Here is a 23,130-nt window from a genome sequence, read left to right on the forward strand (position 1 = left end):
CGCCGACTCCACGCCCGGGGGCCCGGCTCGCCGCCAGGCCGCAGCCCTGGCCCTCGCCGCCCAGCGACCAGCAGAACAAAAGTGGCGGCCGCGCCGGGCGCCCGGCGTCCCGCAGGCGCGGCCGCTCAGCCGCCCGGGCAGTCCAGCCGCCCCACGCACGCCGGCCGCGCCTTCGGCCCCTTCCGCCCGAGCGCGCTCGGCTCTTTCCGCCGCGAACGGCGCAGGTGGAGGGGGCGGGGCGGGGGCCGTGCGTGGTGACGCCGCGGGGGGGGTGACGCACCGGCGTGCCCCGCCCCCTCCCCCTCCCCGTTCAGGCTCTGGAAAGAGAAGAAAAAAAACTTTCTTTTTTTTTTAATTGAGGAATCAACAGCCGCCATCTTGTCGCGGACCCGACCGGGGCTTCGAGCGCGATCTACTCGGCCCCGCCGGTCCCGGGCCCCACAACCGCCCGCGCACCCCGCTCCGCCCGGCCGGCCCGCTCCGCCCGGCCCTCGGCGCCCGCTCCGGCGGCCCCGCTCGCCTCTCGGCTCGGCCTCCCGGAGCCGCGGCGGCGGCGGCGGCGGCGGCGGCAGCGGCGGCGGCGGCGGCGGAACGGGGGGTGGGGGGGCCGCGGCGGCGGCGGCGGCGGCCCCGCTTCGCGCATTGTTTTTCCTCACGGCGGCGGCGGCGGCGGCGGGCCGCGGGCGGGGAGCGGAGCCCGGAGCCCCCCGGTCGTCGGGCCGCGAGCGAATTAATTAAGTGGGGCGCGGGGGGGGGGAGCGAGGCGGCGGCGCGGCGGCGGCGGCACCATGTTCCCGGGGACTGCCTGAGCCGCCCGGCCGGGCGCCGTCGCTGCCAGCCGGGCCCGGGGGGGCGGCCGGGCCGCCGGGGCGCCCCCGCCGCGGAGTGTCGCGCTCGGGAGGCGGGCAGGGGATGAGGGGGCCGCGGCCGGCGGCGGTGGCGGCGGCGGCGGCGGCGGCCGGGGGCGGGCGGTGAGCGCTGCGGGGCGCTGTTGCTGTGGCTGAGATTTGGCCGCCGCCTCCCCCACCCGGCCTGCGCCCTCCCTCTCCCTCGGCGCTCGCTCGCGGCTCGCGCTCGCTGCTCTCCCCTCGCAGCCGGCCGGGGCCGGCGCCGACCCCCGCCCCGGAGCCCTTGCTGGCCCGGCCGCCCGCGCTCGGGGCTGTTTCCGCGAGCAGGTGAAAATGGCCGAGAACTTGCTGGACGGACCGCCCAACCCCAAACGAGCCAAACTCAGCTCGCCCGGCTTCTCGGCGAATGACAGCACAGGTGAGGAGGGGGGGCCCGGACGGGGGCCCCGCCCGTAGGTTAACGCCGGGGGGACCCGCCCCGAGGCGCCAGCCCGCGCGGCCGCTGCCCGGGGCCCCGCCGGCCCGGGCCGAGGGGGAAGTTTGTGGCCGGACGGCGCCGGGGCCCCGAGTGGGGGGCCAGCCCCGGAGTTGGGGAGCCCTCCGCGCGCGGAAGGCGAGCGGTACCTGTGGGGAGCACAAGGGGAGCGGAGCGCGCCGGGCTTCGTGGCGGTTCCACGCGCCTCCCTGTGCGGCCGTGCGTCGGCTCACGCGGGGCTGCCTGGAGGGATGACAGCGGAGGGTGGGCTTCCCGGTGACGGAGGGGAAAAGTGCAGCGAAGCGGGGGTGGGGGTGGGGGGACGACCCAAAGTCTTTTCTGAGCTGATAGCACGATTCGCAGCGCTGCAATCCGCATCAGGACACACGCTCCACATACACGCTTGCTCGTAGCAGCAGCCGACCTGGGAGTTGGGACTTTGGAAGTTTCTTGGGATGCGGTCCTTGGGAAGATGCTTTTCGCAGTTTGTCTTGAAAAAACTCTGGTTGTTGGGTCTACCCAAGGCCGTTCCGTTTGCACCAGCCCCAACTCGGTTAGCCAGATGTCATCCAAGTTGCTGTGCTGTGTTTAACTTCAGAGGCATGACCTTAAAAGAAAGTTTAGGTACAGCAGATCCTTTCGGGCTACAACCTCCGGCTTGAGTTGGTGGGGCTTTTACACTGTGGGTGTATTAAAGAAAATTATGTTAAGGAATGTAGGAATCGCAGGTCCCACCCACCACCACCACCACCACCCCCTCCAAAAAAAAAAATTTTTTTTTTAGCCGGGTATTAAATGAAGCATTCTTTCAAACAGCATCCATGAAAACTTTGTGAAGTAATCCCATCAGTTGCCTAAGTATTTTAGTTTCTATTCGTTTAATAACTCTGGGCTCTTCTGAGCTGGCTCACGGTAGCATTATGATCGAGTTGTATTTCCTCTTTCAGACCTCTCCTTTGCAGTAAAAACTTGTGCACCACTGCGAACATTTCTGTCTCCAGCGCAGCCTGTATTTCTCCAGTACGGTCGTGGTAGTAGCAGCATCTGAAAATCAGTTTATAATGAATGGGTCCAAATTGAATTATATTGCTGCAGCGATGCCTTCAGATTTGCAGTAGACACAGCTGTTCAGCTTGTGCAAATATTTCTGTGGACACTGGCATATTTCTACTAATGGTCTAAAAAAATCTGTTTCTCCTGTTGAAACAAAACTACTTGGGTTTTGTGGCTTCAATTTTAATACAATTTCAAGGATAGTAATGTAGGTGTGAGAGAAAGGATATTTTAAAATATCATGAGATTCTTATCTAGTTTAAATACAATTTGTTAAACGGTGGGGGGGGGAGTAAATAAGTCTCATGGGGCAAAAAGTCACTAATACTTTTTTGTAATTGATAGAGTGGAGTGTGATGTTTATTTTGTCAAATCAGCTTGTCTGAAGTAAGAAATGTGGAAACAGCCATGACTTAGATGCCCTTTTACTATAGAACAGATCTCTTTTGCTTCATTAATCTTGCTATGTTTGAGTGAAAAGTAATCATATGAAACATAGATCATACCAGGCAAGTTCAGCTTTGAAGTTTGTCTTCTGAAACTGGTAACTTTTTGAATGGCTTTGCAGCTTTGCTCTTGTCAAATGAGGCTATTGCAGATTGTGTTTTCTATAGAGGGATAAATTACTAACACAAGACTTAACAGAAAGGGTTTTCCGAATATATACATTTAGCTGTTAACAAGATGGAGCCTAGAGAATGGCCTTTTTGGGTAGTTAATGGATGGTCAGATATTTACTTGATGTGCTGCTAAATCACAACAAATTTTTTCGGAAAGGATTTTTCCCTCTTGGCTACTTTTTCTCCCCTTTCTTTTCCAACGTTGATCCTCCTAAAGCATGAGGGCTCACTCTTTTCCAAATGGGGAACAAAATTTTTTAATAGCTCTGATTTAAATAATAAAATTCATGGTTATACTTATGTCAAGTCACCTTGGTTACGTTTTCATCACGTCACATTATTGGCCAGAGTCTTATCAGTGTGGGGGCCAAGGAAGGATCATCATCGAGCAAATTAAAGGAGGTACAACCTTGTCTTCTGTAACCAGTAGTCTGAGACAGAGATCCTAAGGATATATATTGAACAAATAAAGGACTCTAGGAATCACATTACGTCCAATCAAAGGAGTGAAGGCATTGGGTTAGATGGGAAAGTAGGGAGAGACTCAACCTCATTTAAGTGAGGGGATGTGTTTTTGAGGCTCCTGGGAGAAAAATGGAGCCAGGTGGAGCAAAGCGCATTTTCTTTTTCTGTGATAATAGAATTTGAAGGGAGTTCTGTACATGGGAAGGCCTGAGAGGTTAGGAGGAGCAGGAGGCAGCCTGGTGGCCTGAGAAACGAGGGATTTGGACTGCTACCATGCAGCACATGTCTGTAGGGACTGGCCTGGGGAGCCATCGTGTCCGTTGCGTGAGTCTAGGGGACTGATACTGGGTGGAGAGAATAGTACTCCTGACATTGGGTAGCTAGCTCACAAGCCAGGGTGCTCCCCGCAGGGCACTTGTAGTCTAGTAAGGGGAGCGTGCATAAAGCATGCCAGTGAGATTAGGTGGCATCTCTGAGTGATGAATGTCATTTGCACCGGTATCAGATTGTCAGACGGGAGAGGCTCTGAAGGCTGGGGAGGTCAGGGAAGGCTTCTGAACAGAGTATGCAGAGGGGATGCGGCACTAGAAAATGTGCCCCAAAGGAAGGTAGCAAGAGGAAGAAGGAGAAATAGTACTTTTGACCTCACCCACACCTCAGCTCTGGAGTGGCACTGGATTTCAACGCTGTGAGGTGTTGTTTTACGTTGAAGGCTTAAATGCTTTCCTGTAAATGCAGTCTTCCTTCACTTGGCACCCATTATAAGAGGTAGGACTGTGTGTTTCCAATATATAGTTAGTTGTGTGATTTGGAAACTTCTTTATTTAATATGTTCAGATTAAAACAGCATATTAGTGTTTTTCAGCAGCAGGGATTCATGACTTAACAGTGAAGGAGAAGTAAATATCCAAGCAAGCAGACTTTTTTTTTTGTCAGCTTTATTGAAGCCAGATTTACATACAACAAATAGACTGTTTAGTTAAAAGTTTTTTAAGACTGTCTTCTGAAAATTGGAACCTACTTCATCCTATCCTGTTTGTGTCCCTAGCAGTTGTGATTATACTTCATAACATGGATCCCTTTAAATGCTATAGGAAACCATATTTAAAGTATGGGGTAAATATACTTACCAACCAAAATGCCTTTCACAACAAAATGATGATCTGTTATGTATGTGTAGTGCTTTCTGTGTCAGAATGCTTTTCTCCCCATCACCTCAGCTTGGTCCTCAGAGCATCCTGTGAGGTGGGACAGGAAGACACTCTTCCTGCCGATTCTGGGTAAGGAACCAGACTTGAAGGAGGTGATCTGCCCAAAGTAACATAAAGGGCCAAACCAGAACCAAACCTAGATGATTAAAGTAAATAATTGTGTATATTCATTTTATAAGCCTCTATCCATAAATGTGAAATTTGATTGAATCATGGATTTAGGAGCTTGTAGTTCTTGACAAGTTTCAGTCTTCTAACTCCAGCAAGTGAAGTAAATCTCTGTGGGGGGGCATCTGTCACCGGGTCTGGGGGGAAGCTGGGGTGTTCTTTCTACTGGGGGGTGGGTGTCCCCCCTCTTCCAGCTGGTTCTGGTGCAGCAGTTTGGTCTCAACCTTCCTGCGTATGGCAGTGGAAAGTTGAGTACCGGTCAAGTTTTCTCATCTCTTCATTGAGTTCTGACTACGTCAGAAACGTAAGCTTTTGTGGAGACTTCTAGGGGCAGGGCTTTTCATGACTTTGCTTTCCTTTTACACGTTAGAAGAGTAGGAACTTTTGGATAACCGAGGGGCCAGAACGTTGCTCTGTTGAAGTTGCTCAGGGAGGATGCTGGGTAAGTATGAAGCCCCTAGGGATGCCTGGCAGTACAGCAGACCACTGAGAATCACTCCTGTTGGCCATTTGAGTGTGATCCTGTAACTCTTAAACCTTATGGAAACAACTTGTAAAGGGATGAGGCTCATTGGAAGTTGTGCTTAGAGCAATGACTGTGTTTTTACAACTTCAAACTAGTGCCACTGCGGCTGTGTGACAAAGTATGTGATTAGTTGGGGCCACGTAAATGCTAACTTTATAATTTTACTCAGTGCGTTTGAAAACAAAAGAGTTAAAAATGATTTTGCCAAAGTGTGCCTTCCCTAGTCAGGATGAAATGTACCTCATTGTGAGTTGTTGAGGATCAGCAAAGGTTGCATTAAGCCAGTGCATCTTGGGTGCCATTGGTCAGGACACTTTTTCTATCTTAATTCAGGCCAGCATTTCAAATATATTCCAAGAAACTAGAAGGTATGCAAAGAAGCATTTCTCAAAAGGTTTTGTGCTCAGAGGAGGTTGGGAGTAGCTGAGGAGCTTTACTGCAGGCCTTCCAGGGCCCTAGCATGCTGTGGGGCTCTGAGCCTGGGGGAGCTGGACTATTGTTAGCACCATCCTCAAATCTTTTGTGTGTAATGTGAGGGTCGAGGGTCCGCTGACTTTCTTATAAAGGGCCAGAGGTCATTTTTGGCTTTGCAGGCCATTACGGTCTCTGTCATAACTACTGAACCCTGCCATTTCAGCACGGAAACAGCCCTGGACAGTACATACACAAATGGGCACAGCCGTGTACCAGTAAAGCTAGTAACTTTTGTGAGAGCCAGAAGTCAGCCCTTGGGCCACAGTGTGGGACCCAGATGTAATGTGGAATTAATGCTCTGAGGATCCTCAGTTTTCTCTTCTGAAAAGTGGATGTTCCCTGTAGCCCCACCTTATTGAAAGTATTTCTCTTGTTGGACCAGAGACCTGTTTGTCGATGGATCTGTAAGTGACAGTAGCCGTGTGCATGCATCTATGCAGGCCCACAAGCAGGCAGATCTGTTGCGGTAGAACACTCAGTGGGGATATTAGCAAAAACTTGTATAGTCAAGACTATTGATTTTTGTCTCCATTTTCCTTTTCTTTTTTTTTTTTTCTTTTTTTTTTTATTTATGATAGTCACAGAGAGAGAGAGAGAGAGGCAGAGACATAGGCAGAGGGAGAAGCAGGCTCCATGCACCGGGAGCCCGATGTGGGACTCGATCCCGGGGCTCTAGGATCGTGCCCTGGCGGAAGGCAGGTGCCAAACCGCTGCGCCATCCAGGGATCCTTCCATTTTCAATTATATGTCTTTGTAATAGGAACAGGAGGACTATGGAATTTTAAAGTTGCAGAAACCTAGGCGGTGTGGTGTGTTCTGAAGATTCTTAACTAAAAGCATATTTCATGGACTGTCTCAACAGCAAATGAATATATGATTCTGGTTTTTTTAAAATTTATTTAATTTATTTATTTTGGATTCTGGTTCTTTACTATATATGTAGCAGTTCTGTCTGGGGTATTAGCGGTATACAGAGGATTCTAATTGATGGCTCCAAGTAGCTTAGAACAGCTACTTAGAACAGTGTTGACGAAATAAGACTTAGAGGTAAAATTCAAGACTATCAAATGCTGTCAAGTACCAGAAGCTTGAGTCAGAAAGGGGAACCCGAAGAGGGCTTTATTTATTCACGTGCTGTTCACTGAATGCCCCTGCATGTGGAAGCCCTGGCCTGGATGTTCCAGGTGAGAGTTAGCACCTGAAACGGATCCTGGGGACAGATGAGGGAGCCCTGGCTGAGGGAAGCCCCAGAAGTAGCCTGGTGGGCCTCCAGGCCTCTCCCATGAAGCGAGAACAAGGAGCCAGGCAGCTGGGGAAGCCTGCTGCTGTCCCTGCCTTCTGTACTGTTGGGAAAAGCGTTCTGGCCACTCACAGCACTTTTGTCTCTGTGAGTATCATCGTGCACGGCCTGTGGGTATGATCTGTGGCCCATGGCTCACATTGAAGTCCTCTGGTTGTCCCAGACAGTCTCTCGTAAGCTCTCAAATCCTGGCCATCCCTTCAGGTTTTCAGCACATGTGCCTGCTATTCCCTCGCCCACTCTTGAGGTTTTGCCTAGTGGTACATCCCTTCTTAGAAATATCGTCTGACGCTTGATCTACTCTTCAGGGCTGGAGTGGTTGTCCATGGCTCCTGCATTAATGGGAAGGGATGCCATACTTGGCCAGCTCAGTCTGAAACTTAGCTTTCAATCCTCACCTTGCAGCACATCACTGACAAAGAAACCTAAGCCCTCGTGGCAGGGCCTGTTGGGGGGCTTTTGCACACTGGGCTTTGCATGGAGGCTGTACTCTGCTGTCAGGGGTGCTGAGGTGGAGCCACACGCGGGGTCCCATGGGCATAGTTGGCCCAGCTGGAGCCTGTACTTGGATCTGTGGGAGAGCTCTTTAGACCCAGGGAGCGAGTGCAGGGAGACACCTGTAAATAAGCAAAATCCTAACCCCCCCCCCCCCCCCCCCCCCCAGGATTTTAAACAATATGGGAAATGACTTGCTGACTTTGAAAACTACCTGCAGGGTGTTTGTGGTTCTAAATTTGGGAAGCAATGCTATCTCTGAGCTCTGTATATAAAAGTTGAATTCCTTTCTTTTTAAACCTTCCCCTTAGACATCATCCCATGTAACATTTCCCCCCATGTTTTCATTTCCATTAATCAAAGGAATATTTAATGGAACCATCACTGAGACTAGTAAAATCTAAGGGTGAAAAAAATTTCACCTGGTTAAATCTGACTTTCCTATTTCTAGATGTCCCATCTGCTACTGTTTGAGAATCTCTTTAATTTGCCCGTCTTTCTAATGCACCTGTACCACAGCATAGGCAGTAAGAGTTTAACAGTGGTAAGCTGTTTAATGGCGTTGTACAGTTCTGTTGTGAAGCAGATTCTTTTTATTATTTCTAAAGCTTCCCCTTGCCCTACCCCCCAAATATTTTGGATTTTTGAAATCAAAACTGTACCATTTATACATGTTTTAACTTTGTAGTTAGGATAACCAGTGAAATAGCAAAACAAAACACCTCTTTGTTTTGAGAGGCTTGTGCAATATTTAAATAAAGGAGATTTTGGTAGTTGATTACAAACCAAATGATGACACTGGGAACTATAGAAATCTATCAAATAATTAGGGCTTGCTTTGACAATTACGGGCTATAAAAGCTTGACCCAATTCCTTTGGATTAAAATATTTTGAGTATTTGTCACCTGATTAAAAGTAGAACCTTCTAACCATGACTCAGAGTTGAAGGAAATGTCAGAGCTTTTTATACTGGGAGGCAGGCAGCATGGTAGTAAGGAAAGAGCTCTGGCCTCCACTTGGAGTGGACACTGAATCTTGGTGCCCAGCTTGTCAGTTCTGTGTCTTGGTTCAGTGACTCTACATTTGAGCTTGAGTGGGTAAGGGTGGGGATCTTTTTCTGGGCGGGGGGTAAGGGGGAATCCCTTTTTCTGTTACTACTTTTTTTTTTTTTAAGAGTTTATTTATTCATTCATGAGAGACACAGAGAGAGAGAGAGGCACAGACACAGGCAGAGGGAGAAGCAGGTTCCATGCAGGGACCCCAATGTGGGACTCGATCCCTAGGTCTCCAGGATCACACCCTGGGCCAAAGGTGGCGCTAAACCACTGAGCCACCCGGGCTGCCCTTCTGTTATTACTTTGATTCGTTTTGTATATCAGGCTACTTTGGTTCCGGGTATGTAGCAGGTTGTAGCAGCTGTTACCAGTGTTTAATTGTGTGGGAAAACATGAATCGTGTTGTGCCCTTCCTCTTGGGCTAGTGGGGATTGGGATGATGTAGGTGAGGAGTCTGACCCAGAACCAGATCCATGGAACTTTCTCACTGAATAAATAGAAAGATGCCACCCCTGCCCAGGGCCAGTGTGCATGTAGTATCTACCTGTTTGCAAAAGAATGATTTAGAATCTATGATTCAGGAATCGTACAGATCGGGTGATAGTTTGACACACTTTACTCAGTCTGTGTTTGAAGTTGAAAACTATTCTTTATTGGAAAATGGAAGTCTAAATGGAACTTTATCGGCAAGGACTTGGTTTAGTTTAGGACTTAGTGAAAAAGGAAAAGCAAATATGGAGAAAACATAAAAACAGTATTTCTTTTTTCAATAACAGAGTTAGGGGAGAAAATGGCCTTGGGATCATTGTCCAGTTTGGTCAAGTTGATTGGTTGAAAGAAGTGTCGGTAAAGTTTAATTTCTCCCTTGGTTCAGCTGTCGCTGCTCTGGAAAGGAGCACAGTGAGTTTTTTACCTTATTGTGGAGGATTTTCTCTCCTACAGATTCTATCCCAGGAAGTTGTTTTGATGGAGTTTACTGTTTTCTGTTCTCCTAGATATTTTGGGTATGGTGATTTGTGGTTTTTACTAGTAAAAACTTGCATGGTGGACAGAGAACTTTTCCTAATTTGTTGGTGTCTTTACATTAAGTCTTATATTTTATTTAATTAACAACTAAATACTTGGTGAAACAACTTTCACTGAAAATGACAAAAAGGCAAGAAGTATTGATAGATTTTCTGTGCCATTTTGGTTGTGCCTCTATTGATAATGGGGTTGGGTTTTGTTTGAAGAGCACAGTCTGCCCAGGGTTGAACTTCTCTTTAAAAATCTGTGAGATTCCCAGAGTTAGGAGTCTCTCATGTTCTGTCTCCCTCTCTGATATTTCCCATTCATTTTCTCTCCTTGCCCCTGTAATCCCTTTCACTATTTTTTATATTCCCCATATGAGTGAAACCATATGATTGTCGTTCTCTGACTTAACTTCACTCAGCATAATACACTCCAGTTCCATCCATGTTGAAGCATATGGTGGGTATTTGTCATTTCTGATGGCTGAGTAATAACGAACAAGGGGTAGTAGTGGAAGGGGAGGTAGGTAGAGGGATGAGGTGACTGGATGACAGGCACTGAGGGGGGGGCACTTGACGGGATGAGCACTGGGTGTTATACTATAGGTTGGCAAATCAAACTCCAATACAAAAAAAATACAAAAAAATAAAGGAGCTACCTTTTGGTGAAAAAAAATTAAGTAAAAAAATAAAAAATAAAAATCTGTGAGAGAGGGCAGCCTGAGTGGCTCAGTGGTTTAGAGCCACCTTTAGCCCAGGGTGTGATCCTGGAGTCCCAGGATCGAGTCCCTCACTGGGCTCCCTGCATGGAGCCTGCTTCTCCCTCTGCCTGTGTCTCTGCCTCTGTGTGTGTCTCTCGTGAATAAATAAATAAAAATCTATGAGAGAATCATGTGAATTATTGGGAGATATTTGGCTATTTTAGCTTGCACTGGTGACTTTCTCAGTCTTTGAAAGTGTAAGGAAAAACTGATTTCTTCCCATCAGTATGAGAGTAGATTGGGACATTTCCTTGGTTTGAAATGCCAGTGTTCTCATGGTGATCTGTGAGTGAGCCCTCTCCAGGAGGACTTTTGTGATGGTGCCCATTTCTGTGTCTGCACTCGCCCAATACTGGAAACACCAGCAACTTGTGGCTATTGTGTAAATTTTTACTAATGTGATTCAGGAACTAAATTTCAAATTATATTTAATTTTAATTTAAGTACATGTCAAAAGCCACAGTTACTGGCTGCTGTATGTATGTATGTACAGCACAGCTCTGAGTATATCCACTTACGTCATTTGTTTGTAGTTTTCAGATTTTTATGACCTAAAGGACAAAGTTCTTTCAAAGGGACCATCTTTTAAACACATTTTCAAAAATATTTGTTGCTTTAGATGTAGGATTTTTTATCATTTAGAGAGTACTTTATTATACTGTGATGTCAGCCCTGGAAATCTAGTGTGACACAAGTCCAGTATCTGCCTTCATGGGAGGCAGCTGTAGTCTGGTGTATCTTGGAGAGGTGCTCCCTAGGCATGATGGTCCCCATGCGTGGTGGGGGCACAGGACAGAGTATGTTCTGAAAGGTCTTATAAGGCCGTTTGGAAGAGATGACATTTGCATGGAGACCTGCAGATGGTTAGGAGAGATGGGAGTGGTGCGTACTATTTCAGGTGTGGGGAACAACTTGAATAGCCATGGTGAAGGTCTGGAAGTAGTAAGTCCTAAGTGTGTAACAGTTTTTGCTGGAGCCAGTTTTATTTTTGGTGTATACTCACTGGGCTACCATTTAGAGGCCACATGGTCTTGCTTCCAAGAGGCAGAGACTGCTGAGGTGGTCTTGCTCTGAGTGTTGGGCAGATTTGGGCCAGTCTCAACTGTACCACTGCATTCCTTTAGGCAACGAAGATTTAAATGCTTACATCAGTGATATGTTCATGTTATGTGTGGGGTACTGCTAGTCTGCGGGGGTCCCCAGTGCTGCTTTCCGTCCTCTTGGACAGACTTGTGGTGTGGGCAGGTCCACCGGTACCTGTCTGATGTGTATTGAGATGAGTGCTGTGATGTGAGGCTTTAGGGCCAGGTGATCAGGGAAATTTTTGAGAGGAAGGACTACTGGGGGAGTCAGTCTGGGCACCGGAAGGCAAGGTGAGGTTGTGGAGAGCTTCCCATGTTAGACTAGGGAGTCCGGATCATCTTTTTAGGGTTTGAAAAACAATACAAAATTTTAGAAACCCATCCAAGGGCTTTTGCATCCAGGGTAATTGGAAGAAGCAGCTGTGATTTGTTCTCCAGAAATCTGGATCAGCTTTTCCCAGGGTGTATTTTTCCATCCGTGTTCCTATCTGCTGGGAGAGTTGACAACTGCCTTCTCTCCCCACCAAGCCCTGCTTGTGAAAGGAAAAGCCCCGTGAATCAGGGTTCATGTACTTATTTAAGATGTTAGAAATTTTTTGTACAATTTTCTTTCAAAAAAAAATTTGTTTTGAGAGTATGGGTAACATTCATAGTGTTCACACTTGCAAACAGCACGAAAGAAGGTTTAGGGGAGCACCTCCATCTCCTGCCTCCAAGGCCCTCTGGCTGGGCTTTTCTTGAGCACCTTTCTAGAGCACGCTGTGCAGGTGGAAGTGTATGCTCTCTTGCTCTTCCTTAAGAAGTGGCACAGCATATGTGTTGCTCCACTGTAAGTGTACTCCTGACTGATAATTATCTCAGAGCTGTTGGAAATACTAACATTTGAAAGGCAGGCTTCATTCTAAGAATCCTTTTTTTTATGGTAAAATATTTTGGTGCTGTACTTAACACAAAATGATTTTAGTGCTTTCACTGTACTATAAATAGGAAGAATTGAAGTTTCAAAAAAACTAATTCGTGTTACCTTGAAGACTGTTGAGATTTAGTTACCATCATCATGTTGCACATCATGCAACCAGTTTGCACCAAAGGTCTGTTCATAGTTTCCTAGTTTCTGAAAAAGATTCCTGAAACCTAACAACCTGCTTGTATACCAAGCAGATAAAATAAGTTGGGTAAGACTTGTCTCTTGTTTGGTAGGACTTCTAAGAATGTTCACAGTAACTACAGAACTTTTTATGTAGTTAATTGACCTAGAGACCCTAAGGTGGCCGGGAGACCCTTAGGCCCTGGGCACCGGAAACACTAAGGTGGCCGGGAGACCCTTCCGAAGAGGAGTGACTCTGTCCCCTGCTATGGCCGGTTTGGGGAGGGAAAGCAGCCTCTTTCAGAAGGAAGAGAAGTCTGAGAGTTATTAAATTTAAAAAGGATGGAAAACATACGTGATAATTAGATCCTTTTTAGGAGTGAAAAATTTGTGTACATAGATTTCCTGAAGGAAATCTCTAGAAATTGTTTTTCTTGGCAGCAGGGCACTGAAGATAGTTTGAGGGACTCTCTACCTTATACTTTATTTTTTTTTTTTACCTTATACTTTATATTCTTCTGAATGCTTTAAAAAAATCCATAAACATTGTACTTTCATTGCAAACTAGTGAAAGTAAATCAAATCTAAAGCAAAACATCTTCCTATATGTGGTTAGAAGAATCTGTTAAATGGTGACAAGTGGAGTTTGGTTAGTTCTGTTGCAAAATCTTGAGTCTTCTTCTAGCAAGAGTGATTTGAACAAGTGTAAATTAACTTAGAGGTGCCGTCCAAAGATACAACAATGTGGTTGTGTTTTAGTGGGATGTCCAGTTATCACTTCCTTTGTTATAAGCTCCAATTTTAACAGAATCCTTTCAATGAGAGGTTTCTCCATTGGTGTCCTGGAAGCCGCAGGATGTCAGGTCCTAATGTTTGAGTATTTCGAATTACTGTCCACTTTCCCAACGTGAACAACATTTACCTGTTACATTGGGCGCAAAATGTTATGTGTAGATTGCTACATTCTTTTAGGGGTAAAAATTGGTAGTTTCTGAAAAGTCCTTCTTTTTTTTTTTTAATTTTTATTTATTTATGATAGTCACACACAGAGAGAGAGAGAGAGAGAGAGGCAGAGACACAGGTAGAGGGAGAAGCAGGCTCCAAGCACCGGGAGCCCAATGTGGGATTCGATCCCGGGTCTCCAGGATCGCACTCTGGGCCAAAGGCAGGCGCCAAACTGCTGCGCCACCCAGGGATCCCTGAAAAGTCCTTCTTTAAAGTACTTTTTCTTTTCTTTTTTCCTTAAACTCATGTTAACACTAAAACTATTTTAAACTAATTGATCCTGTTTCATATTTCATCTTCAAACTGCAAACACTCCCAACTCGAAGTATTCTGGGTGTTATCATCTGGATTGAATGAAGCTCATCACCTGGGCCTGGATACCCCAGGGGCTGCCTTTAAATAAAAAATCAATTTCCTTAATTATTTAAATGAATCCTTCATTCACAGGGTTCAAAAATCAGAGGAGGACACAAAGCTATAGAGTGAAAGCCTCTCTCCCTCCCTCCATGTAGTGCCCCCAGGTAACCACTGTGAGTAGAATGTGGGCCCCTCCAGGTTTTATCTCTTCAAGCAGACGTTGTCTATTCTTGGCTCCCTTGCCTCTTTTCTGCCTTTTCTTCTTATTGGAGGTAGCATACTGTACACACTGTTGCACACCTGTACGTGGCAGCATGTGGAGAGCCTCATTATCTCTTTGCATGTTGCTGGTATCCATTATATGAGATGTGCCGTAATTGGTTTAATCTGCTCCCCACTGATGGACATTGAGGTTATTTTCGATCCTGTTCTGTCACAAACAGTGCCTTAATGAATAGTCCTGCACAGTTACATATATATATCTATAGAACAGATTCCTAAAAAGGGAATTAATGGTTAAAAGGAATATGCACTTATGGGATCCCTGGGTGGCGCAGTGGTTTGGCGCTTGCCTTTGGCCCAGGGCGTGATCCTGGAGACCCGGGATCGAATCCCACATCAGGCTCCCGGTGCATGGAGCCTGCTTCTCCCTCTGCCTATGTCTCTGCCTCTCTCTCTCTCTCTGTGACTATCATAAATAAATAAAAATTAAAAAAAAAAAAAAGTTTTTTCTCCTTTTTTTTTTTTTTTTTTTAAGATTTTATTTACTTATTCATGACAGACACAGAGACACAGGCAGAGGGAGAAGCAGGCTCCATGCAGGGAGCCCGATGTGGGACCTGATCCTGGGTCTCCAGGATCACACCTCAGGCTGAAGGCAGCGCTAAATCACTGGGCCATGAGGGCTGCCCATGCATTTATAATTTTGATCATATCATCAAATAATCCTCCCAAGCGGGTATATGTTGGTGGATTCATAAAGCTTGAAAAGCAGCATGCTTATATCCAACATAGACATCCCTGATATTTTGTGTATATTATTTATTAATACAGTCTAGTCGATGGTCACTCAAGTTATTGTTCAGCTTGTGATTCTCCATCATTTTGTGCCTTTCAGTCACTTGTGATTTATATTATAATTCTGTGCTGTTTTTTCCCTTTAAGACTTTTTTTTTTTTTTTAGAGCAGTTTCAGGTTCACAGTAACATTGAGGGGAGGGTACAGAGATTTCCTACACACCCCCTGGCCCCCCATGCACAGCCTTGGGCACTCCCACTAGAGCCTGTTTGTTATAGTTGATGAACCTATGGACACATCATCAGTTTACCTTTAGGTTCACTCACTCATGGTGTTGTACATTCTTTGTATTTGGACAAATGTATCATGACGTATATCTGTTATTATATCATACAAAGTATGTTCACTCTCTTTAAAAAATTCTGGGCTCTCCCGTCCAAGTCCACCCACCCCCAAGCCCATAGCTGCTGACCTTTTTACTGTCTCCATAATTTGCCTTTTCCAGAATGTCTTATAGTTGGGACCATGCAGTCTGTAGCCTTTGCAGTTCAGCTTCTTGCACTTAGTAATACACATTTAAGGTTCCTCCATGACTTTTCATGGCCTGATAGCTCATTTCTTTTGAGGGCTGAATAATATTCCATTGTTTGGATGTTGGTATACTTTTGGGACTTAATGCATTCACTTCCCGTTAAGAGTGCGCCTGTGGTCCACATATAAGCCCACTTTTTATGCCATACATGGACACCTCCAGTCTAGACAGTGGTCTTTCCCCTTTTTTCCTGACACAGTGTTGCTGTCTGCTAGCCACAACCCCCGGCATTTGGGCCAGAGAACCTAGTCTCTGGGCATCCCTTGTTTGTTCCTTATGCTGTAGCCAAGTAGTCTGAGGTAGCTTGGAGTTGTTTCTGCAGAGGTTAGAGCCTAGCTCAGCCTCCACCATTCTTCTTCTTCCAGGACTTTTGAGTTGCAGAGTGGACAGGCAGCTGATGACAGCACCTCACCTGGGGTTCAGGGTCCCTTCGGCCATGGTGGTGATGAACAGTGAACCCCTTTCTGCTCCAGACCATCTGGTTACCCTTTGAGGGCTGCTGAGTGAATTATGGGTGGTCTGGTGGTGGCTTGCTGATGTGACAGCATCTTCTGTTCCACTTTTGTTCTATGGAGGCTTCACATCCTCCACCCTTCAGGTCTGAGGAAGATAGCACACAGACCACCACATTTAGGAAACTTAAAATTGTCCTAGCTATCTGGGAATAGCACTTCCCTGGAACTTGTAAGTGTGTGGAGTGAGGATAGGAGGCTGGCTGTGATTCCAGGGCTCTGGTGATTCAGGTCCAGGGTGACAGGATTTTCAGTCTGGAGTCCTGGATTCCTTAAGTGAAAGGTAAATAGCTGATGTTCAGGGAAACAAGATCTCTTGATCTCTGAAGTAGAGTAAACCATGAAATGCATTTGTGAATGAGAAAAGAAAATGCTCAAATTTTAATAGTAAATGATGATGCGAAGTAGACTTACCTTCTTGGGTAGACTTACTCTTGAAAAATTGTGTAGAAAAGAAAAGAAGAAAAATTGTGTAGAGTGCCTTTTTATAAACCAGACTTTCCCTTCTGGCTTACATCACAGTTCCTGAGGTACTATAGTTTTATTTCAGTTTCATCTAGTACAATAGTCTGCTTTCCTTCCCCTCACTTCAGACAGTATAGTTCATAGTGTTTAAATATTTAAGGGTACTTACTGGGCAGGTTTCCATCTAAAAGAGTCCCCCTGGATAGATCCTTTGCTAACAGGAATGTTTGTCCCATAAATTAACTGTAAATTTGGGTTTAATAAATTGAATTGCCTTATAACTCTCAACAAAACACTTGGGTTTATATTAAAGAACAGAATTTGGGTTTTAATGCAGGGTGGTTTTTTTTTGTTTTGTTTTGTTTTTGTCATATGCTCTGCTCTGTATGAGCAATTATTTAAGTGGATATCAACAATGGATATTCCCCCAAGAAGGCCTTTGTTCATTTTATTTTTTATTTTTATTTTTTAAAGATTATTTGTGAGAGATACAGAGAGAGATAGGCAGAGACACAGGCAGAGGGAGAAGCAGGCTCCATGCAGGGAGCGCAATGTGGGACAATGATCCTGGGTCTCCAGGATCAGGCCCCGGGCTGAAGGCGGTGCTAAACCGCTGAGCCACCCGGGCTGCCCACCTTTGTTCATTTTAAAAGCATTCTGGTGGGATCCTTCCCTCCTGAATCCCACTCAGACACCTGCAGAGGGAAGCCTGCCATATTGGTGTTGAAACCTACCATAGGCAAAGTGGCCAGCTTGTTTTGTCTGCTGAACTCCCCCCCCCCGCCCCCATCCATGTGCAGTGTTCGTTTCTTGCATCTTTTCCTTTAAAGATCTGCTCTGAGTTTGCCATTCATCTGGAGCCTTTCTTGCCTCTATCCATTCCCTTATTCCACTTGCAAAATCCGCTTTGTGTGTTACCAGTTTCAGTTTGTGACTTGGTGTCTGTGGCCTATCTTCCTCAATTAGATTATAATTCTCTGGGGGGCAGACTTTTATTCGAGTCTCAAATAAGCCCAGTTAGCCCTTCAAGGAGTGAAGTTCCCAGAGGGAGGCCATGTGGCCTAAGAGGAGGAGGCAGATCGCTCAGCCAGGTCCACTCTGGCTCTTAAGCAGATAGCGATTCTGAGGAGGGGCAGGACTTTTTGTTCAGTGTAAGATCACTGTTCAGAATGAAGTAAAACCTCATTATTCTGTACTAATTACGGGTGGTGTGTCTGCATGAAAAGCTTGAATCACAGAACATTTAAGAAGGAATTTACTTTAATTATTTTCTAATAGTAATTGTTTAAAAAAAAGTTAGATATCTTTTGGGAATGTATTTAAATGCCTAGATAAAAATTATTTGTGGGACGCCTGGGTGGCTCAATCCATTGATTTTGGCTCAGGTCATGTTTTCAGGAATGTGAGACCAAGCCCCAAGTTGGGCTCTGCCCTGGGCATGTAGTCTGCTTGGGATTCTCTCTCTCTCCCTCTGTGCCCCACCTCAGTTATTTGTAATGGCCTAAATGCTAAGAAAACCGTGTTCTTTTTCTTTTTTTTTAAAATATTTTTGTTTATTTGAGAGAGAGACAGCAAGTGAGGGAGTACGAGTAGGGGGCGCAGCAGAGGGAGAGGGAGAAGCAGGCTCCCCACTGAGCAGGGAGCCCTAGATGGGGCTCTGTCCCAGGACCTGGGATCATGACTGAGCAGGCACTGAACCAAGTGGGCCACCCCGTCACCCCTCTTTTCCTTTTAAAAATGTTTTCGTTCTGCAATTTTTTTTTAAGATTTTATTTATTTATTCACGAGAGACAGAGAGAGAGGCAGAGACACAGGCAGAGGGAGAAGCAGGCTCCATGCAGGGAGCCTGACATGGGACTCCTGGATCACACCCTGGGCCAAAGGCAGGTGCTAAACCCCTGAACCACCCAGGGATCCCCTCATTCTGCATTTCTGAAGAGTTGTCCCATTGCTTATTTGCATAATCCCCACAGATTTTCAAAGCAGAGAAAGCTTTACTTCTTAGCATTGTCACAGATTCCTAGGACTTTACCTTAGAGAAGTGACAGTCATTGAGCATGGGGTGCCAGGTCCTTGATGGGCATGTACGGGTCAGCCCTCATAGCAACCTTGGAAGATGGTGCTGTGACAATTAGTGACTGATAAGTATTGAGCCCTTACTGCATGCCAGGCTAAGTGCTGTGTACACACTATATGATTTCATTCTTTCTTCAGTCTCAGATGGTCTCCAGATCATCTAAGAATTACAACCCTATGAAAGTGTTTACCATTCTATGGATTCCTCCTCTTCAGACGTGAGCTTTTTCAGAGTGCATTTCCCTTTTTGGATTAATTTTTGTATCCAGTTTTGACTTAGGAATTAAAAATTCTTTTTTGTAAAAATTTCCAGGGTTGATGAATAAAAATGCCTAGCTTTTCTAAAGTTTAAGAGATGCATTTGAATAATCAGAGATATAGTACAAGTAATGCCAAAGAACATGTAAACAGAATTATGAAGAGAGAAACAAAAGCAGACCTTTCCACAAAGAATGAGGGCTGCAGCGAGAAATGGGCATGGAGGGGAGAGGGAGCACCTGTAGGAGGGGTTTCATGCTCAGAAGTAGAGAACCATGAACAGGAACCAGGACCTCCACTCTTACTCTCAGGGTTGTTTCTCTGATTAACATCTCTTACTTTGTATTAGACCGTTTCATTTTTATACCAGCCACAGGATGAAGAGGCATGGATGCTGGGGTGTATCCAGCAGTAATCTGACTGGTCTCCCGCAGGATAAAGAGTCTGTAGGAGAGGGGGGTAAAAAGGAGGAGGATTAGAACAGGAAAGTGTTTTAGGAGGATTCACTATTGAATTTTGTTCTCTTTGTTTCTGTTTTACAAAAGTAGTAATGAATGTTAGGATTACTACTTTATATCTTGGGCTAGACAAGTGAAATGTTGAAACTGTTACTGTGTGTCCTATAACTTTGGCACTCTTCTCCAGAATTCATTCATTTGTTCAGGATGAAAATATTTGTGGAGAGCCTGATCCTTTTTGTGTGGTCCTTACAGCCTTGTGAGTTATAACTCGGAGTTGATAGTGTGATTTTAAGACTCATTCATTATGTATGTAAAGTATAGAAGAGTTCCTACTTTGCGCCAATACAAGATTTGATAAACTAGTTTGTACACTTTTAGACAGAAAAATCAGTTCTGCCGGTCAGAGAATTTGAGGCTCCATTTGCCATTCAAAAGGAAAACGTAAAGTATGACACAAGGGGAGATGTTAGCAAACCTAAGGAAAGATGTGTTTTGTGGATGATTTGCTTAGCCACATTTGAACACAGATTATTTTCAAACAAAACCGCTTTTATTTTATTTTTTTAAAATTTTATTTATTCATGAGAGACAGAGAGAGAGAGAGAGAGACAGGCAGAGGGAGAAGCAGGCTCCATGCAGGGAGCCTGACGTGGGACTTGATCCAGGGTCTCTAAGATCACACCCTGGGCTGAAGGCAGCACTAAACTGCTGAGCCACCCAGGCTACCCACAAAACCGCTCTTAAATGTTACAGGCTGGGTGGATTGATTCAGCCACTTACCTGGTATTTGATTGGAAAATGAAGAGCTTTTTTCAGAGTCCCTGATAATATAGTTCATTCCTATTTAAGGTGAAATATGAACTTCTGAATATGATGGATAAAAATGGATCTTAGAATGTGTGTAGGATGCTTGTCTTTCAGTGTTTAGAGGTGATTGTTTCCTGTAGTGAGGTTTTTCTGCATGGTGCAGAAGTGACACATCCTTGTGATCATGCTTGATGGAGATACTGTGCAGTGGGTGCCCCAGCCTTGTAGGAGTGTGGCAGAGACTGGGAAAACCAACAGCTACCTTCTTCCCAGCGCAGCTTCGTGAAAGGGATGGACTCTGAGTTGGCAGCCCAAGAGCCCCAAGAGGGAGAGAATTCCTGTTGGCTGTGGGAAAATGACAGGCTGTGTTTGTTTTGTGATGCCAATGTCTCTTGCCAATGGTGAGCCCCTAGAAAGCAGGGTCCAACGAATCTCGTGCAGCCTCAGTTCTCCCTGGGTCTGCTGGGGGCTTGGTGAAGGAAAGGGAAATTACCTAGAATTGGAAGTGGTGATGCTCAATCTTGAATCTTCAGAACTTCCGATGATTCAGATTGGTATTGCCTAACCAGTGTTGGGACACTTTGGTGTGTAGAAAGCATAACTGTGTATGTTGCAATATCCTGCCTTTCCTTCTTCACTCTCCTTTGTCAATTTTGTGAACTAGACAATATGTGCATGGAGACAGTAACAGTGAGAAGGGGGATGCCACTGTCCCCCCCCCCCCCCGCCCCCAAACCCTGCACAGCTCATCTTGTCTTCTTAGAAAGATACTCCTTGTGTATTTGCTTGTGGACACGTACATATGTGCACTGATAGGTGAGGATGTAAGTAGAATTAGTCTATTCTTTCCACAACCAAACAACTGTGAGATGTGTTTAGCCTGAAACAAGATGAGAAAAGTGGCCAAGGTGGACAAAATGTGGCAGAGCAGCACAAACCAAAATTGAGCCCAAGACATTCTGCCCTGTGACAGCTATAAAAGTTGCATGTGCATTTGGAGTAAAACTTGCCATAAGCCAGTAAAAAAATAGCCAAACTGGTAAATTTGAGAGTGGCAGGATAGTGGGTAAATTTTAAAGGTAAGAAATTTTTTAAGTTTTTGTGCAAGATAGAATAAGAGAACCAGCATCTACGGTGCCAGTTGCCCTGATCAGCTTTCATCATGTAACTCTGGGGTATCACAGTTGGGAAAGAGAGACACTGAGCAGTTTGCTCAAGGATACAGAGCTGGTTGATTCAGCCGGGATTTGAACGCATGTGTTCCATTCCCAGCTGATCCTTTTCCTCCTCATATCTAGTTTCCACTGGAGTAGGGACCCTGAATCTGACACAGCAGTGTTTAACTGTTCCTTTGGGTTCACCTGTTCTTGTCCTGGCCAGTTGCCCTGTCTTAGGAAGAGTGCTTCGAAACACTTGGAAGAGCCAATCAAGGAGCTTCAGCACGCCATTCCAGACTTTTTAAATATTTGGAGTTCGTTTCCTTGTAATGATTTAAGTGCTTGACACCAACTCTTCGTCCCCTCCCTGGCAAATAGAAAGGAAGCTTGGTCTCTGTCATAGTGGCTCCTACTTGCTGGTTTAGATGAAGTTTCATTTTCATGTTCATAGGTTAAGGAACATTGCATTAAAAAACACATATACACTGGGGTTTTTTGTTTTGTTTTATTTTGTTTAAAGAATACTGAGTAGGGGCGCCTGGCTGGCTCAGCCAGTAGAGCATGCAACTCTTGATCTTGGTTGGGATCATGAATTGGAGCTCCATGTTGGGTATAGAGATTACTTAAAAATAAAATCTTTTAAAAAATAAAGGAAGAGTAAAAAATGTGTGTGCATATGGACAGAGTCTAGAAGGCAACGGAAACATAAGTTATGTTGGAGAATTGTTTCCTTTTTATTTTGTGTGCTCTTCCCCCCATGTGTTCTTTTTACATGGAGACCTTGGTGAACCTCCAGATTCAGGACAGCACAGTGCCATAAAAGCTATGGAATGGAATCCACAAAACCACGTTGAGATGCAGAAGCTGGGTAGTTGGCAGCAAAAACCCCCAATTCGTGGCTGTGTCTCAGCTGTCTGCTGTATCCAGGAGTCAACTCCTGTGTCTTTTCATTATTACGTGTCCTGTAGTCACAAAGCAGCAGCCCCAGATTGTGGGACATTCTACAAAACAACTGGTCTATCCTCTTCAAAAATGCCAGAGTTAGGAAAGAATAAGTCTGACAAGCCTTTCTAGACAAACGGGAAGGACAGAGACATGACAACCAGTGCACCGGAGTCCTGAATTGGATTTTAGAGGAAAATAAATGTAATAAAGGGCATTATTGAGACAACTGGCTAAATTTGAGTTAGGGCAATCAATATATTAAGTATTGTATCAGTGTTAAATTTACTGAATTTGATAAACATGCTGTTTTTGTACAAGGGTGTTCTTAGGAGGTACGTGTCAGAGACTTGGGAGGAAAGGCTCATGCTATCTGCAGCTTACTCTCGCAGGTTCTACAAAACTGTGTGCACGTGTGCTTATGTGTGAGTGTGTATGTACAGTTGCAAGTAATCCCTAACTCCTTACAGTTGAGTAGGGTGAAATAGATATGTATTAGTTAGAGGTGGTTTACTGGGCACGTATGTACAGAGAACTTTGGTGGCTAAAATGAGGCACTGGTCTGTTCAGGGATAGCCCAAAGAAAGTCTTCATAGTCACTGCGTTTAATCTCAGTGAGAGGTAGGGGTCTGGTTTTCTAGACAGAGAGTGAACATCCAGGAGAAGGATTTCTGCTGCAGGTGACAGCTCGTTGTTGTGGCTCGACTGTAGGGTGTATCTGCAGGTGCCAGGGGAAAGAAGGGCTGAGAACTGGTCAGGGGCCACATCCCAATGGCCTCGGATGTCTTATGGAGGAGCTTTTGAGCTTCATCTGGATGACATTAAACTCCAGCTAGAATGGCTTAAATAT

General features: G+C 45.5%; 1 protein-coding gene across 3 annotated transcripts in view; it reads left to right on the plus strand.

Annotated features, from left to right (window-relative positions):
- The first annotated feature begins 866 nt into the window (after positions 1-866).
- Positions 867-23,130, plus strand: part of CREBBP (CREB binding protein) — a 127,660-nt gene continuing 105,396 nt past the window's right edge. For all 3 annotated transcript variants that reach the window (XM_026003007.2, XM_072751363.1, XM_026003008.2), the window contains exon 1: positions 867-1,266. In XM_026003007.2, the coding sequence (XP_025858792.2) occupies positions 1,182-1,266 (85 nt within the window). In that variant the 5' untranslated portion in view covers positions 867-1,181. The remainder of the gene's footprint in view (positions 1,267-23,130) is intronic.

The sequence above is a fragment of the Vulpes vulpes genome, chromosome 3 (assembly GCF_048418805.1).
Source record: "Vulpes vulpes isolate BD-2025 chromosome 3, VulVul3, whole genome shotgun sequence".
NCBI lineage: Eukaryota > Metazoa > Chordata > Mammalia > Carnivora > Canidae > Vulpes > Vulpes vulpes.